At 36.6% G+C, this 18973-nt stretch overlaps 1 protein-coding gene across 11 annotated transcripts in view; it reads right to left on the bottom strand.

Annotated features, from left to right (window-relative positions):
- Positions 1-2530: 2530 nt before the first annotated feature.
- The window catches only part of SHLD2 (shieldin complex subunit 2), a 43966-nt gene continuing 27523 nt past the window's right edge, over positions 2531-18973 (bottom strand). For 10 of the 11 annotated variants that reach the window (XM_069796109.1, XM_069796115.1, XM_069796112.1 and 7 more), the window contains 7 exons: positions 17969-18076; positions 16963-17157; positions 14450-14584; positions 10369-10575; positions 9246-9480; positions 4005-4120; positions 2531-3386 (listed from right to left, as the gene is read on the bottom strand). In XM_069796109.1, the coding sequence (XP_069652210.1) occupies positions 3214-3386; positions 4005-4120; positions 9246-9480; positions 10369-10575; positions 14450-14584; positions 16963-17157; positions 17969-18076 (1169 nt within the window). In that variant the 3' untranslated portion in view covers positions 2531-3213. The remainder of the gene's footprint in view (positions 3387-4004; positions 4121-9245; positions 9481-10368; positions 10576-14449; positions 14585-16962; positions 17158-17968; positions 18077-18973) is intronic. The other variant, XM_069796119.1, reaches the window with a different exon arrangement.

Raw genomic sequence — 18973 nt, 5'->3', positions numbered from 1 at the left:
GCCTTTTACGGATCATCCATCTGGTCTTGTGCTTGAGACTCGTATCAAGATGAAGGAGGAGGAATGATTACATGACCTCTCAGTGCCTAACAGTGCTTCTTTTCCTCTAAAAAATTTTAGAATTTTACCAAGATGCATAGTACAGAAAATACCCATCCAAGAAATACACAAGAAATAAGATCATACAAAATGTGACACCTTCCTCAATACTTCCCATTACTATTGACAAATATAGGAATTTATAAAGCTCTGCAATAAATCTAGCATGTAACTTAATGAAAGTACAACCCCATCAAATGACAGTAAGCAGCAACTTACCACCATTTTAGAACAGACATAATGGTTACATTCTTGTTCTAGAGAACAGGATCTCAAGAGAAGAAGCCCTACCACTACTCAAGCAGAGTATTTATGTATATTCCCTTGTGGATTATTCTGTACTTTACCTTCTCTCCCAGTTAAAATTATACCTATACTAGTGTTTTAGGAAGCCTAATGATCAGTGCTATCTGCACTACTCTATCCTTCCCTCTAAGTGAGGACATGAGAAACCAGATGGATTTATTTGATAATTGCTTGCTCCTAATAGTACATTCTAGAAGCAGCAGCTTGATGAAACTGAAAGGGAGCAAAATGCATTAGAGGTGATAAAGGATCAAAAAGCTCCTTCAGAAGAAATCTCTATCTCAGAGGCACAGAAAGTGAAATGGTTTCCTGTTTGAAAGGCAGGGAGAAAAGTCTGAAGGGAGCAGGACCTAGAAATTTTACACAGAATTACTAGGAACCAAAGAAACTATAGAATTATGGTAAATTTATTAAAGTTAACATTGAACTATGGTGTCATGTTTGTAGCTTGGATTTCAAGAAGGAATACTGTTAAACAAGAGTCACAGTTGTGATCTGAAAAATCATAAGAGAATGAGGCAGTCCAGTCCAAGTCAGCTGGAAAGATCTAACCACAGTATGTAGAACTTGGTTAGTCACATACAGCTCACTAATCCAGCTGGCATGACTTCCGCCCAAAGTTATCAAATCATCCTAATGAGACCACACATTGACAGGATGTAAAACAATCCTTAGGATTTCTCTAATGTAATCGATGTGTGGTTTTCAAGAGTCTTACTAAACTCAAAATGCTCCGGGAATGTTTTCACTCATATGAGATCAGCAATAGTGCTAATATCTCATTTAAACCCAAACACTGAAATTGCTCTTCCCTTCAATATAGTCTTCCCTGGCATTAAGAAATTCACATTCCAGAATCAGACACTACTGAGTAAAGCATAGTTAGAATAAGGTATAAAAGGCACAGATGCTTAGGACTTTCCCCAAAGTGATTGGCTGGGACAACATCATCCTGTTTTTGCCAGGTCACATGAAACTAAAGATAAAAAGTGCTTTTACAAGTGAGGTGAAATTCAATCATTGCAAGTCTCTTGAATTCTTGTTCTACAAAGCTGTGATTTTGCATATTATCTTTAGGCACAATTTATTAACAGTAGCAAAAGTAAGTTTTCATTCTTGATCATCAGACAAGGACACTACAATTCTCCTCTGTGACTGGTTCCTCCCTTGCCCTAGGCTCAACATTGTGGAAATTATCATTCCTCTAGAGAGACTCTGCAGTATTTCCTTTGTATAAGGGGCTACCTAGTTTCTTCTGGAGATTTTGTCCTGCCATTTGCACATGATTTGCACACCAGTGATGCTAGTGTTGAGCATAGTTTTTGGTGTCACTGTGCTGTCTGTCTTATACTAGTCTCAGGTATCTTGGCACAGCAGGAAATGATTTTGCTGGCCTAAGATCAGCATTTCTAAGCTCGCTGACAAAACTGTTAAGACACTGTTTCAGAGATAGACAAAAATATTGGGGAATTATTTTATCACAAGGTGGCTAGAGCTTAAACCAGAAGACTAAGTTTGCTATGAGCAGAGCTGCATGAACTTGTTTGATCAATAGACTCTGACCAGATTGATCAGTACACAAGTAGTTAAATACAGAAATAAGACAAGTGACCTCATGAAACTTCAGCTGAGAATTCATTTCTTCAACGTTATCCAACAGTCCTTAGGATTCTCTCTTGCTGCCAGACTGATCAGAAACATTATCTTTCCCTTTATTGGTACACAAGAAAATGCATGGCTTACACATAGCTCTAATCAACATCATTAAAAACCAACAGTCCCAAACTGGTTTCCCATGAGATACAACAGAATCCAAACTAGCACCAAGAAACATGGTTATTCAACTGTAAGTAGCCACTTCCAAGAAACAGCACATGAAAGGTGTTCAACAGTCATATTACTTCCATTTGACAACTTGATTTATCAAATTCAGTTTTGAGAACAGTTCTGTTTGAAGCCTGAGAGATTGTTACTTTATGAAGTCAGGTGCAGTCATCATTTACTCAGTCTTTTACTGATAAAAATCACTATCAAAATACAGTAAGACTTCAAAAAGAATTAAATTCATTTCTTAATCTGATCAAGTTGGGAGAAAATGTTGCAGACCAGTGTTAAACTGATTAAATTGGCTTAAGGTGATTAAGTTTATTTGCCAGCTTATGCTGGATAAATACCACAACAATAAATACTACAACAATTAAATCATTTAAAGCGTCCATGAAAGAATGCACCAGTTTAAACTGTTTAAAACCTCAAATTGGTGCAATAACTTCTAGATACACAAAATTAGGTTCAGTGAGACAGTTCTGTTTTACAAGAGAAAACAATGGCAGAAATTCTGCTGTTAAAAGAAGGAAAGCAACCACAACAGCAAAGCAAGCCAAGACATAACCAAGTTACAGACAGCATATTGGGTAAGAAAAACAAAAACCTTGTAACTAAAATATTACTGAACTGTGGCAGTCTTCCTCTAATCTGCCATATCTGAGAAAAATGCAGTCTCTCAATACTAGTGAACTTTTCTGGGGAGAAAAGGAAAACAGATACCCAGTAAGAGTTCATTAAGATTAAAATGTATGTATAAAAATATACTTTATGACAATTTATCAGTATTACAGCAGCAGTATATACTATTAGCAGATATTCCATACCAGTCCTTTTGCGTGTTTTTTTGTATACATTAAAAACAAAATCCTTTCTTGTATTTTTCAAGAGATTTGCTTCCTTGAGCTAATTCATTTTTTCTTCTGTTTGCCATCTGTGTGTTCCTATGGTCTCTGTTACTCAGTTATTGCAGAGGTCAATGCTTCAAAGATCAGGATGAAAATCTAGCAGATGGAAATCCTTTTGCAAAGGATAGCTGTTTTCATCTAGCACAAAATGGCTCCTAATTTCCAACAAATAGGATGCTTCCTTATCTGATAGCAGCAAATGACACAGATCTGCTACTATTGTGCTGTAGATCATATCTGAAGAGGGCACTGCAAAGACAGAACAATCCAATTTACTCTTTATTTTCACAATAGCACCTAACATTCAAGTTCCACCTCCATGAAAGCTACACTGAATTACTGGAAGTGTATCTCAATGTCTGAATAGAAAATTAACTTTGTTTTTAAAAAGTCATTAAAAACAGATGTGATAAGACTGTTACTCATTAAACTAACACCTGTGAATAAATTAAAACACCTCTCAAGAAGTCAAACAGGATGTATCAAAGAAAGCCTGTCTGAAACACTGCTCAGTTATTTACATCATGAAAGCATGTTAGCCATTTCTAAAAACTGCTAGGAGATTCTATTTTGCATATAAGGAATCCATTTAGTTACCAAATATTTAGTTATATAACATACAATAAATGCTCATACCATCTCACCTCTTGTTGTTGCTACCTCAACTCTGAACTTCTGAGTTTGTCAGACAGCAACTGAAGTGTTCTCTTTGAGGTTTTTTTTGTCTTATACAAGACTTACTTATGAGCAATCATCATATTTCCAGAACAATCTCATCCCAATTCTAAATTGTGAATAATTAATAATTTTACTTCCATTGTGAATTTTGCTGCCTGTTTCTATCACAAGTAATTCATGAAACAGTACCTACTAATCTGTTCAGCCAGTCTGCAGGAATATTTAGGAAGATTTTTTCCATCAACTCAGACACCACATGAACATAGATTTCATATCCTCCATCTTCTACTGTCATCAAAGCAGGTCTAGATCAGAAAACAAAAAACTCTTGAAAGTTAGCTGCTACGTTTCTTTGATTGAAGCAAAATTTCTGAAAGTAATACAATGTAATATTACCTTCCAACATAACACCAAGAACTAGAAAATCTCTATGCACTCACCTCTGTCAAATCTGTAGAGCTGGAATGAGTTTGAGATATGTATACTGAATTTACTACTCAATGTTAAAATAACTTCTAAACCTATCAAGTAAGCCTTACTTTCAGAGAACTGCAGAAAACGATGCTTAGGCAGTAGTCTTTTCCCAGAAGACGAGAGCTGCACTGTTATGAATTAGTGTTATGTCATTTATGGCTTTGAACTTTATATATTTAAAGTATAAACATTAATATGTAAGTATATGTACCTACAAATATACAAGGGGTACATAGAGATTTGAAATGCAAAGTAGGGAGACAAGCTTAGCTGGATCACTTGGAATTGTATCATCTGTATCAACATCACCTAATATTGTCTTAGTACACCACTTCATAGCCACTACGCAATACCAAGACAGTATCTTTTGTACTACGACAAATACCAAATGGTTTCGCATACCCTTATACAAGTAAAAATCCCTCCTCTTCCTGGAAATCATATGGTCAATAGTATTCCTATTAGGTCTGAAATGAACCTGGTTAGGGATTGCTGTCCCACAAGCACTGGTCTTTCAACATTTTGCTGTTTCACATGATTCAAAAGTGATATTGGATGACAAGCAACTGGTAAGAAGTGATCCTTTTTTTAGTACAGGTATTCCCTATATTTTAAGTGTTTGTCTTTTCAACCTGTCAATATTGATGCCATACCTTTTTTTATTATTCCCCCAAGTAAGTCCTTGCTATTGCTTTTTGCTATGCTTCTGTGAGATGATACATTAGCAGTCCTCTATAGTGATGTTCAACAGGTAGTTTCTGCCTGCTTTCAAGCTTCTGAGTGATTTTACTAAGCCTAATCGTTTATACAGCTAATACAGCTTCTACCCAACATATGCTCTTTGACTGCCCTGAGACTACTTACAATTTGACCTGCAACATCTGCACCATCACAATACTCACACTTCTTAGAAAATCTGCACTGCTCTGATCAAAGCAGGATGCAATGCTCATATCCTGACCATTCTACAGAAAAAACTAAAATAGTGAACATCAGGACATATGACAATAATGTAAATCCTGGTTATAGCAATCTTGGAACAGTACCAAACCAGTATACATTAAATATAGTAATAAAATAAGGCACAATCATCTTGAGTGCAGAACTTTTCAATGGGAGATGCTCCCAACAGGATAAAATGTGCTCACTGCAGAGATGGTAGAAACAAAAGGGCAGTCACTTCAGGAGACTAGTAGAGCTGCACTATCAAATAGGACAGTCAGCCAGTACTTCAGTAGACTCACAACTGGATAGTGTTATTAATTTAGTTAGCGTGATGCAGAATATACCTAACAGCACTAATTTGAATGCCTGTGAGGCACAAAGGCAACTGACTGCAAATATGCCACTTTCCCAGTAGGCAAGTCATTTGACCTGCCATCTGTTAATCTAAAAACTACTGCTAAATTTCATAATCTTAAGTGAAGTGATCAAAAGAGATAAGAGAACTCCATGTCTGATTATCCGTGGGATTATTTCAAATCTTTTGGTTTAGACAGAAACCATGGCCCAGACTAATTGTAGTCATTAAGACTGCTGGCTCCCTTCATGAGAGCAAGCTTAACAACAGTACACTTACAGGCTCAGCTTCCCAAATAATTGTGGGCAATTGCTATTTAATCCCTGAAGAAATGTATTTTGGTTTAGGCAATTTATGTTGAAGTACATGAAAATTATTATGACTTCCAGAAACACTAAATTAACATTTTAGAAAGAGTATAATTAACTTAAATACGTTCACAGAGAAATGTACTAAGAGACATTGCAAAATTTAAAGCTTTCAAAACCATAAGCAAATGTAGTCTACAGATGTAACTCACAAACCAAGTAATGCATTAGGAAAGATTAATTTTGCTTCATTTCTGGTTATTATATGCTGACTACCTGTTTCTCAGTTCATACTCTGTTCTCAAGGTCATCTAAGTTTTCTTTCAGGTAATCCTATTTACTTCAACAAGGGTGAACTGTCATGGAGACAGAAAATTCAACACAGCCTTCAAAACAGAGCCTAGCATTGTTAATTTTCTTTCACTAGGGCCACAGAAAATTCAATTTTGCAATTAACTTTATTCCTTAAATAACATTGTTTTTAATATGGTGAATTTAAATAATTGTAAAACAGTTAGAAACATATTTAAGGATATAACTAAATTTCACTAAAGGCATACATAGTTCTACTAAAATAGTCCTTAGAGGCTACTAAGTAAAGAGTCTTTAGTACCTATATATAAAGCTGGTGAAGCTGGTGGGCTTTTCCACTGTTACAGAAGGGTTAGATTCAATCCCCACTCAGCATAAGTACCAGGAATCTCCTATCTCATTACTGCTACTGTTAAAATGTTCATCTTTTTGAATGACAAATACTCATTGGTATAGACTAAAAAATGAACTATCTGAAGGGAACACTACCATCATACCAAATTCCAGGGAAAAGATGCTAGGAAACTGAAAGTTTGGGCAAAGACAGATGTAAGAAACAAGGACCTAGCTGTGATACCTGAAATCTAGGAGGTGATCTCTGAAATACAAAATATTTTCGCTTGTCTTAGTTTTCATGATTTCTTCTAGCTTGATATTCATAGTTCTAGCTCAAAAAGAATATGGAAATATTTACACACATTATATGACAGTACTTGTGTAAAGTGTAAGTTTCTATGATCTTCTGCCTCATTATTACTGCTACTGTTGAAGTGTTCAGTGTTCTGAGCATCTAGCTTAGGAAAAAAAAGCAAGCTATAGGCATATAGACATGCATCTATCCTAAGCTTGTATCTTCAGCATCTGAAGGAAAAGATGAGCTTCATTATAATCACAGCAGATGAACAAAACTGGGCTCCTGCATTTCAAAGGGAAAAGATAAGGGATGACTTCAAGGACGTACAGTATTGAAACCTGAGATTTTAATGCTATGCAAGTCTCTTAAATACTGAGATCCTGTCATAATATCTATTTTCCTATCATAGTGTCTATTTCATATCTTAAACATTCACTGTTAAAATAAAATTTCTATGTTAAGTTAATAAGTTACTACATTCCCTGAATCAAAGAAGCAAATTAAATTACAGACTAATACTATGTTTTAAGTCTACAGTGTTTAGTATTATTACATCTCATACTAAACAGAAAACACTATGCAGATTTTACTCCCAAGGAGATGCTGGTAGCTATTGCATTGCTAGAAATAGAGCATACTGAACTTACTGCCTCCTTATATTGAGGGATTAAAACCAATCTGAGATAAGGGAACATGAATTAGCAAACTATAGAAAAAAAAGTAATTTTCTACTAATTGTGCATACAGTTTTATAAACAAGACTAACACTGACCACTGATATATGAAGCTGTTGAGTAGCACAATAATGCTAGGACAGCATATTTAGTTAATAAATTAATTTCATTTTAACAAGGTATTTCTTTAGCAAGAGACCGATTTTCTTCTGTTAAGATGTAAATATACTAAGTTATCCTACAATACAGAATCTGGAAATACTACCAAGGAGACGCATTCTTACTAATCAGAGCAAAATTTCAGTACAAAAGTGACAGACTTTTCTTTGAAAAAGTTGTTCATTTAAGTTCCACATCAAGATGTGTTCACATGCTCTGAATACAAACATGGGAAAACTTTATCATTTGTCTATCACCTTTTGTGCAAGAGAGTAAACTGAGGTCTTTCAGGACCACATGAAAGGTCATAATCCTACGAAAGAGGGGGAACCTTTGCAGTTAAGAAAAAAATCTCTTTGCACTTAATCCTCCCTCATAGGAAAATAAATAGCATATAAACCTAATGTTGTAAGACTATTTTGCCTAGAGGAAAAAGACTAAGTCGCTACTTTGTTAGACAAATGGGATTCTAGTATTTAAATCAAAGCCAAGTGACAAACTATTGAGTATGTAATGATTCATTAAACTCACTATGAAATAGTTTTCGAATAATTTTAGAAAGAATTTTGGTAGAAAATTTATATATTCTAGAATTTTATTATGTCTATAGTTGTGTCAACCTCCTCTACCTACGCATCTTTCAAGTCACGATGATACTTATATTTCAAAAGCCCAAGATAAATTTAATAATTGAACAATTAGTTAATAACATTGTTCCTACATCAGCTGGATCTGTTTAGTTTATTGTCTTTAAGTAAATCATGGAATTGTTTAGGTTGGAAAAGACCTTTAAGACCATCAAGTCCAACCGTTAACCTAGCACTGTCAAGTCCACCACTAAACGGTGTCCTAAAGTGCCAGATCTACACATCTTTTAAATACCCCCAGGGATGGTGACTCAACCACTTCCCTGGGCAGCCTGTTCCAATGGTTGACAACCCCTTCTGTGAAGAAATTCTTCCTAATACCCAATCTAAACCTCACCTGGCACAACTTGAGGCCTTTTCCTCTTGTCCTATCACTTGTTACTTGGGAGAAGAGACTGACACCCACTTCACTACAACCTCCTTTCAGGTAGCTGTAGAGCGCGATAAATGTGTCTTATAGTGCCATCTGCTGAGAACTTAGAATCTCTGCTCTCTGTGAGAATGTTTATTGAAAACATTTGTTGATATTATTTCTGAAAGGCTAAAATTGATTAATCAGTTTAAAAATATGGTTGTGCGTTCACCATTTCAAACTTAGGCTGAAACAAGACAATCAAGGAGTTTTCCTTTGGTCCTCAAGCTTCTACTCCATCTTAACTTACTGACACGGTACTGGGGAAATGTTGTTACTGTATGACGTAGTATTCAAAGAAATTAAAAAGTTACACTTAAACAAAGAATATCACTTATAAATAATGGCAATATAATACAGAAATTCAAGAACAGCTCCTTGAAAATTCATTAGAAAAACAGGAATTGCTAACCACACCTTAAATACAGAATTTTACATATGGGGGAACTTAAAATAGAGAAAGTCATAGTTTACTTCCCTACTAGTACACATTATTTTAGTTTTATTTACCTGTAGAACATTTTTACTTTGTTGTATGGCAAACATTGAACACATTGCTTGTAGATCATGTTCTCATCTGCCTGTAGTTCCAAACCACATTTAGCACAACCTGAATATGTAATCATAGGCAGAGAAGCCAAAACACACTCCAGTGAAGTGTCAGCATGGAAGACGAGTTGCTTGTATTGACCAGTTGAAATGGTAAACTTCAGTTCTAAGATATGGGCTTTCACTTGAATCACTCCTACAAAAACAATTTCAATCAAATCTGCATTCAATTTTATATGTAACTGAAAGTAAAAGCAAGGGTTACAGTTGATTCAAAACCAAAATCATTGCCAGTAAAACTTTCTGAATTTTTTTTTTCCTTTAGTAGCACATGCTCATATTTTTAGAGATGATACATGCAGTGAAAAATCATTGTGGTTAAATATTATTTTAAAATGTATAGAAGTACTATATTTTCAGGTACTATTGTGGTAGATGCCACTATAGAAGACCCTGAGTAAGAAATCAAGAGATCAGAATTGTGCAAATAATTTCCAATTGCTTTTCCTCTACGCTAATTCAGAGACACTGAAAAGCATAGTTTTAGTTTATGTATAAATAGTAGAAAGCGAAGTTGTTAAAGTTAGATGCTGCAATACCAACTTTGTGTAGTTACTTCTTAATGTTTAACACCAACCTTAGCAATCTTCTAGGTTTATCTGGGAGGGGATAACTGTGCAAAATGTTTTATTTTTTTCTTTTGTAAGAAGTTTTCAATAGCAGTAGCTATTTTACTTTTGCCTTAGAGAATTCCAGTTTCAGAGAAACACTATTCAACAAACTTTCAGCAATTAATCGCATCATTACTAGACTGGCTGGTGTGGACAACAAAAGGAAGCATTTTTCCCTATGTTCCAAAGCTATCTTTTTATGGTACCATATACCACATCTATCTCACCTCTGGGCTCACTGAATGCAGGCTGCATTCACAGTTTGGCTAGGTACTGAGCAGCAGCCTCCAGAATAAATTCAGACTCCCAGAACTGTGCTAACTTGCAAAAAAGTCTTTTACTTGATCAACAAAGCATTTATTTTGCTTAGTTATGCACGGCACAAGACATTACAGAGCTGTGGAAAACTTTACCTGAGCATTTTTCCTCCAAATGTGCTGAGAGCTTTGTCACTTGCATGAGGGATGCTTTGCTTTTCTGAAACTTTTCTTTAAATTCAATTGCCCTTTTGTCATCATCAAACAAGCACTCACAGGATGACCATGGAGTTGTGTGCAGTTCAAAGTCACCCGAGACAGAACTATGTTGGACCAGAAGGTATCTAAAGTCCCATATGTGATCTACAGAACAAAAAAGCAAACAGAAGTGTTTACTGTCTATACCTTAATTAATTTATAGAAAGCCAAGGTCACTTACAAGATTGAGAAACAAATCAGTAAGACAGTCTCATATGCTTAGCTCTGGCAACTTTATTTCAAGCCTGATGACATGTAGGGTTTTTCCTTTTCTTTCCCTATAAACTCTGCTTGAGTCCTCCCAATACAGGATGACGCTTTCACTTCACTTGTATGAAATTCAGCTTTCAAGACAACTCAATGTTTTGAAACAGAAACCAGTTCTGAAATTTCTTGTCAGCTCTAATAAGGAAAAGTTGGCAATGTCTAGGAAAAAAAGTTTTCATGTTATTAATCAACTTCCATCTTTAATATGTCCCTGTTTAATCTTTTATCTCCACAATGTTCCGATTTAAAAATATGAATTAATTTTCCATCTTCCAATTGACTCTGTCATAAAGAAAAATACTTTAAAAATGGAGATTACAGCAGAGCAATACATTTTGGGTCATCCTTCACTTTGTTATAAGAATCCAATATTCACCTACTAATCAAGTCTGATAACCATTTAGGCTGTTATTTTTTCCCGTGTTTGCTCAAGCTGAAAGTTGCAGCAAAATAATTGTTTTCAGAAATAAGGCTAGAAAAACTGAGGTGTTTGTTTTTTATGTGTTCCAGTGTTTGTGTAAGCATTTTATTAGTGTGTTTTAGTATTTTCATATTTTGGATTAGTCTGGTTTTTGGTGGTAACTTGCTAAAATTGCAAGCTCCTGAAAAATCTGCTGTCAGACGCAGTGTCTTATAGTAAAATACTCCCCCAAACCCTTTTCCTCTGAGCATCAGTCTAGTTTCATGCACCTCATATCTGATAGAGATCTTGCAGCCCCCCTGAACTAAGTATGTTCCAGCCCCAAGCAAGATTCAGGCAGTAACACTACAGCAACACTGATGGAAAATCAAAACAGGGGGAAACAAACAGGCACTTGGCAAGAGGGGATATATGGAAGTAGAAGACATAGTCCAACTAGGGTACAATATTTGGTTGATACCTGAATTTAACCTATTATTCAGATCTTCAGCATTCCCCTGTTGCTTAGAAAACTGATCACAAAACATGAGTAAACTATAAGTAATCAAGTTTACAGAAATTTTTTTTGTAATTTAAACCAGATGAGTGTAAAGCATTAATGGAATGTCTGATGACTGTATACTGGAAGCTTAGACTGATTTTCAGCAAGAGATGAAAAATATTTAACTTTTACTGTGACATGGTTTAACCCCAGCCAACAACTAAGCACCACACAGCCACTCTATCACTTCCTCTCCTCAACTGGACAGGGGAGAACAAAAGGCTCATGGGTCAGGATAAGGACAGGGAGAAATCACTCAACCAACTACCATCACAGGCAAAACAGACTTGACTTGGGGAAAAAAACTAACTTAACTTAAAGCCAATCAAATCAGAGCAGGGTAATGAGAAATAAAACCAGATCTTAAAACACCTTCTCCCCACCCATCCCTTCTTCCCAGGCACAGCTTCACTCCTGAATACTCTACCCCCCTGCCCAGCAGCACAGGGGGACAGGGAACGGGGGTTACAGTAGTTCATCACACATTGTCTCTGCTGCTCCTTCCTCCTCAGGGGCAGGACTCATCACTTTTCCCCTGCTCCAGTGTGGGGTCCCTCCCACAGGAGACAGTCCTCCATGAACTTCTCCAACATGGGTCCTTCCCACAGGCTGCAGTTCTTCAGGAACTGCTCCAGCGTGGGTCCCCTGTGGGGTCACAAGTCCTGCCAGAAAACCTGCTTCAGCGTGGGCTCCTCTCTCCACAGGTCTGCAGGTCCTGCCAGGAGCCTGCTCCAGCGTGGGCTTCCCACAGGGTCACAGCCTCCTTCAGGCACCCACCTGCTCAGGTGTGGGGTCCTCCCAGGGCTGCAGGTGGAGATCTGCTCCACCATGGACCTCCCTGGGCTGCAGGGGGACAGCCTGCCTCACCATGGTCTTCACCACGGGCAGCAGGGGAATCTCTGCTCTGGCACCCGGAGCACCTCCTCCCCCTCCTTCTGCACTGACCTGGGGGTCTGCAGGGCTGTTTCTCTCACATCTTCTCACTCCTCTCTCCAGCTGCAGTTTCTGTCCCACAGGAACTTTTTTCCCCCTTCTTAAATCTGTTATCCCAAAGGCACTACCACCGTCGCTGATGGGCTCAGCCTTGGCCAGCGGCAGGTCCATCTTGGAGCCAGCTGGCCTTGGCTCTTTTGGTCATGGGGGAAGCTTCCAGCAGCTTCTCACAGAAGCCACCCCTGTAGCCCCACCACTACCAAAACCTTGCCACACAAACCCAATACATACTGCCAACAATTTTTAGATGCTCTAGAACTGTATAGTCTTATGTACTTTAAGTATGTAGACAGTTTAAAAATCACAAGTCTCCATACCTTCCTCTACAAGACTATGAGGTTTCTGATCTGCTAGTACAACCAGTAAACACATACCACAGCTATGCCATGACTCCTAGCAAGGATGGACATCATGCTCTTCCTGTAACCCACCCACACTATTTAGCTGTTGTGTATGCTTTAGTATCATGTGAATTTATCTTTTTGGCTATCTTACTGGGATCAAATGTTCATGGTTTGTCTGTGATTAAGTATTTGAATAGTTGAGAAATCACTCTTATCTTGAATTTCAGATAATTCTTTAATCATTAAAATGCCAACAGAATACTAGCTGGAGAATAAGACACAAGCTTTACATCAAATACAAACAGTTAATGCTACAGAGACCTACATCTTATGCTTTTCTGCTTTAAGCATCAGAGAATGATATATTACTGTGTCTTAGAAATTACACTTGGTATCTTCTTTTTGCAGCTAGAAAAAAAAAATTAAAATTCTACCATACGAAATTCTATAAGATTTCTAAGCTGTTCTAAAGAGCAGCATATACCTACTTACTCTGAAGTATGCACAAAAATAAGCGCCATGTAGATATTATGCAATAAAGTTAATTGATTAATGCTTAAATTGGACCATCTTCTTCAAGTAGTTTAAGAGGTAGTTCTTGCAGTTAAATGATTTCTAGGAGCAGAGATTACTTATAAATTGAAGCAGAACTGGCAGAATTCAGAGTGTCTACATTTAATATGTAAAGATGCACTATGAGGTTGTTTAACTTCTCTGGGTTTTATTTTGTGCTATACAAAAACTGGCTTTTTAGGCAGACATATTCAGTGCTTCAAGTAATACAGCATTTACTTAAGTGTATCCATTGATCAGAAATACAAACTCTTAAGTTATCAATTTAACAAAAACCTAGTTGCCTTATTTTAAAAGAGCAAAGCGAGGAATAAAACAAAAATTTGGTAATAGTCACTGCTAAAACACAGGCTATGTAATTCTTGCAAGAGATGCTTTTAGTCATTTACAGCTAAACTTGATAGCAAGACTGTTAGCATATAAAGTCTGACACTGTAGTAAGGTGGAAAGCAGAGAATGAAAATCAGAACTAGAAAAAAACCCAGCAATTCATGCTAAACCAGACAACAATAAGGAAGACTCAGCAAAACTGATAACATAGTTAACATTCAAGATTTTTTTGTAGTTACATAACTAGGCACCACTGCATCTTATAGCTAGATTCAAGTTTCTAAATACTTATGCTTTCTCAGTCTTCTAAAGTGAGTGCATTCAAATTCTTTTGCTGATGGCACTGCTTCTAAACAGAGAAGACATGTTAAAATTGGTATCAAATATGTTGCCCTTCCAAGAAGAGTATTTAAAGGGTGAATGGAAAAAAGCTACCAGCTGCACATTTTAAAGATGTTAATAGCATCACAAAAATTCTTTTACAGCTACCTATGGGTACAAGGACCTTACCTTTTTTCCTTTGAAGCTGAGGGCACCAGGCAGCTCCTGCTCCCCACAGCACCATCCTATAGTGTTGATCTCTGTTCTGTTCTACTGTTAGAATAATTTTTCTTTGGCTGCCACCTCTGTAGCTATACACAGATTCTGAAAAAGTTCGAAATTGTACGACTTCCACAGTAAAAAGCATATAAACACACAAACCCCACATGCCTCAATATTAAGATAAAATCATGCTGCTAACATATTTTACGGTACAATTATAAGCAAACAACAATACACCTACAATTTCTTCAGGACAGAATGAAAGCAATCTCATTTCTTCAACAAAATGATTCTAGTTTCAAGGAATGTATAAAGTATATTAATTCACCTTTATCCATCTAAGTACTCAGCAACTGGACACCTCCCTTTGAAACAGCAGGTGTCTGAACGTCTTTCAGCTCCCACTCATCCTGACTGGTATAAGTAGAAAGAAATTGTACTCAAACTCTCAACAAACTGTCATAATCGGAAATTTCCTGTAACTTCTGTGGAATACACTGAGAGGAACATTTCTCTAGAATTTTTTCACATAAAAAAGGAAACTATAGTCAATGTACAAGCACACTAAGAGGATTAGTAACAGTACATATAAATTGAAACAATTAGGAGCTCTACAGCACTCTTACCCAGGATACTACCTGTAAGTTTCAGCTGCATACTAAAACCACAATATTTTTTATAAATAATTTTAGAACAAGAACTCTTGCTTTAAATATCTAACAGTTCTGAGATTTATGTACAATAATAAATTATGAAGACTTCTATCTTCAAAATTCTCCATTTATAATGAATAAACATGATATTGACAGTCTATGTAAAAATGTGAATCTTATGAATACAAGATGATAATGCAATATGATCAGATTTATGTGCAAAGCTTTAAGTCAAGCACTAAGAAACAGTGATACTGTAAAGAAAAGATAATCAGAACAGTTATGCAGGAAAAAGAGAGGAAGACTGCTTTTCCAGGTAGGAACAGTGGTCTTCAACTGCCCGAAGCATGTTAAAAAACAATGGCAAGCCACTACATGAAATACTGAGAATGCCCCAAGATAATTTGGTTTTGTTCATTTCAGAAGGTGGAGATGATGCGAGAAAGCAGCTGTAAGGTCTGATTATGAAGAAATGGAAACAAATTATTAATTTTAACATGGAAAATTGCTTCAGCAAAAGGAATCTTGAAATAACTGCATTCACTATTAGATGAAAAGGAATGTGTGACAGAAGAATAAACTCAAATCAGTACATGGACTGTTGACCATGATTCTTTGGGGGAGAGGAGTCTTTGCAATAAAAAAATATACAGGAAACTCAGATTTCCAAAACAAATTATATTAATGAGGTTTTTCTCTGTTGTGCCCATGTGGAATAAATAGGAGTATCACAGTACGATATCTAGTAGTTTCACACTGTGCATTTTCCAGTGTTGAAAATCAAAAAGAACTTGTACAAAAAGGCACACAAGGATTATTATAAATAAATATTTCACATATTTAAAAACCAGGAATGCTTAGCTTTAAAAATTCATTCAAAGTAAGAAAAAAATAGAAAGAAATAAACAGGAAATGTTTCAAAGAAAACATTATAAGAGAGCAACATAGTTCCATTATAAAGTAAGAAAGGCAAGCAAATCCTAAAACATTAGATTAAAATAATCAGTAATTTCATTCTGAATAACATGATTTATAGCACAATCAAATTTTCCTTTAATGACAGGATGCTTACATGGAATGTAATTGGCAGGTGAGCTTTGAATTAGTAAAGCTTGACTGTCCCACATGACATTTTCATAAACCAGCCCCCTTTCTCAAGCAGTGGTCTACAGCAAGAATGTACCTCTCAAATTTCAAAAGCCATTTAAAAACATATTTATGTTCCGCTACCTTAACTGCAGCATCTCCTTCTTTTCAGCAGTCCTGCTATACACACCTATCTTTCCTGGAAAGGATTTTGAGCACACACTCCTCATATCTAATATATTCCTGCTGCCATTCCACCTCCCAACACTATACTTTGTACCCGCATGTCTCTTCAATCATCTGTCTTATTGAAGATTAGGTACCACACTATTTGGAGCTGTGGAGATGCTCAAGCCATCCCACTGACAAGTCAATACATTAGTAACTGCAGTCTGTGGTGAGCACTCATTCCCTAGTGAAAACACACCAATCCCTCACTGAGTAGCAACACTGATTATCAGTGCCCACTGCCTGCATGCTTCTCCCAGACACATGTATGCTATGGATCAGCACTAGTGTGCAATAACCTCCTTTCAGAAGCTGACTACAGTCTTTATTTCCTTTCTGTCTCTAACTCCTATGCCCCCCATGAATGGAACATTACAAAGGTTTTACTTGTGACTCCTGTGTTGAACACTGGTGTATGGAATGGGAAACAACCAGAATTGCCTTGCAAAATTACTATTTAAGTTTTACCTATTGTTGAAATTTTGGAAATTAAAGTCTAGTGCATGAACTTACCTGTTAATACAATAATGTTGATAATTTTCAAGATAGAGTGAACCAATGTATTTGCCTGGAGCTGGTCTAGCTGCATATACCGAACACTATCCAGCCTCTGAACTTGTCTTTGTGGAATGTCTCCAAAGTGTGGAAATTCTGATGATATGTATGCCAATAAGCTATGGAGAACACCACCATCCACTATAGGATAAACTTATATGAAAAAACAAAGTTAAAAAGGACACCCTTTTTTTTTTTAAGCTTAGAAGTACAAAATTTATCAGTTGGTACATATTTACAGTGACAAAACCAAAACCATTTCACAATAATTCTAAGGAAAGAAATTCTTGAGAAGTGTAACACTTGATCCAAAATTAAACTGTACTTTGTCTGCCTCCCCTTGATAACATCCCAAAGTTAAACCAAGTACAGTATTTTACACTACACCAAAAACAGGAAAGAAATCTTGTATCATAGCTTGGTAAGAAGAACAGCCACTCTTGGATCATTCACCCCAGAACCTGCCTTAAATAGCTGGCAATAATGGACATCAGGAAGACAGTAAGAACAATGCAAGTTCACAGTGATACTTCCACTGTATTTTCCCCTTAGTCTCCAACCCTCTGTGGTTCAGGTATCTTTGAAGACTGTGCTTAATAGCCTGCAATGAGTTACTTTCCCTGCATGAATCTACTTAACTCTGTAAGGCTCTAAAATTTTTGTGAAAAATTTAATCCTCATGAAATCTTATGGTTGAGTCCTGGAATAACTGCTGTTTCTTCAGTTTTTCAGAGTCTTGAATGGTAACCACCCAACATTACCATCAACTACACATGCCTATCTGAAGTCATCATGACCACACCTTGTCCACAGGTGTTCCTGTCATACTTTATAGGTGTTTCGTACACCTCAGTTGCTTGCATTTCCACTTTATCCTGGGTACGAGGCATTGCCAACAAAACAGAGTACTTTAAATAGCTATTTTACTGTGATTTTTGTGGAAATTTATGCACTATAATCTTACATTCTTCTGGATTGAGAGCTGAGCAGTTCCCCAGATTCAGTAACTGACTGGCAAATGTAGATTGCAGCATGATTTCTCCACACCAAAGATTCTCATACATTATTATATCTGCAAGAAAAAAAGCAACCTTATCAACTCATGTATCAACAATATTGAAGTGTATCATACTTTTCTTGACTATAGAACCATCATACATACAGGTATGAAAGAGTTTGAAAGATATCACTTGGAAATAAATTGATTTTTTTTTTAAATCTGCCAACACCATTTACAATGAGTTAATCAATTTTTCTCAGTTTGATGTAATTCTTCAATTCATATAAAATATTCAATAGCCTCATAGCAGGTACTGTATAAGTGAAGTGAGTGACTGTATTGGGTAAATTATTATTGTGCAACATTTCAGAATGACTAGTAAAGTACTAGGCTTACCCAGAAACACTTTTGATGTATTTTGAGATGAGAATGTCTAAGCAGAAAAGAAAAAGCCCAACTTATCTTCAATCTCTTTAAAATATTGTCCTGGTTTCAGCTGGGATAGAGTTAACTGTCTTCCTAGTAGCTGGTACAGTGCTATGTTTTGGGTTCAGTATGTGAAGAATGTTGATAACACACTGATGTTTTCAGTTGTTGCTCAGTAGTGTTTAGACTATAGTCAAGGATTTTTCAGCTTCTCATGCCCAGCCAGGGCACCTGACCCAAACTGACCAACAGTGTATTCCATACCGTGGGACGTCCCATCTAGTTTAGGAACTGGGAAGGGGGGGCGGGGAATCGCCGCTCGGGGACTGGCTGGGTGTCGGTCGGCGGGTGGTGAGCAATTGCCCTGCGCATCATTTGTACATTCCAATCCTTTTATTATTACTGTTGTCATTTTATTAGTGTTATCATTATCATTATTAGTTTCTTCTTTTCTGTTCTATTAAACCGTTCTTATCTCAACCCACGAGTTTTACTTCTTTTTTCCTGATTTTCTCCCCCATCCCACCGGATGGGGGGAGTGAG

This window comes from Haliaeetus albicilla, chromosome 11 (assembly GCF_947461875.1).
Source record: "Haliaeetus albicilla chromosome 11, bHalAlb1.1, whole genome shotgun sequence".
Classification (NCBI taxonomy): Eukaryota; Metazoa; Chordata; class Aves; order Accipitriformes; family Accipitridae; genus Haliaeetus; species Haliaeetus albicilla.
The sequence above is the reverse complement of the archived record's forward strand: the minus strand, read 5'-3'. Positions and strand labels throughout refer to the sequence as shown.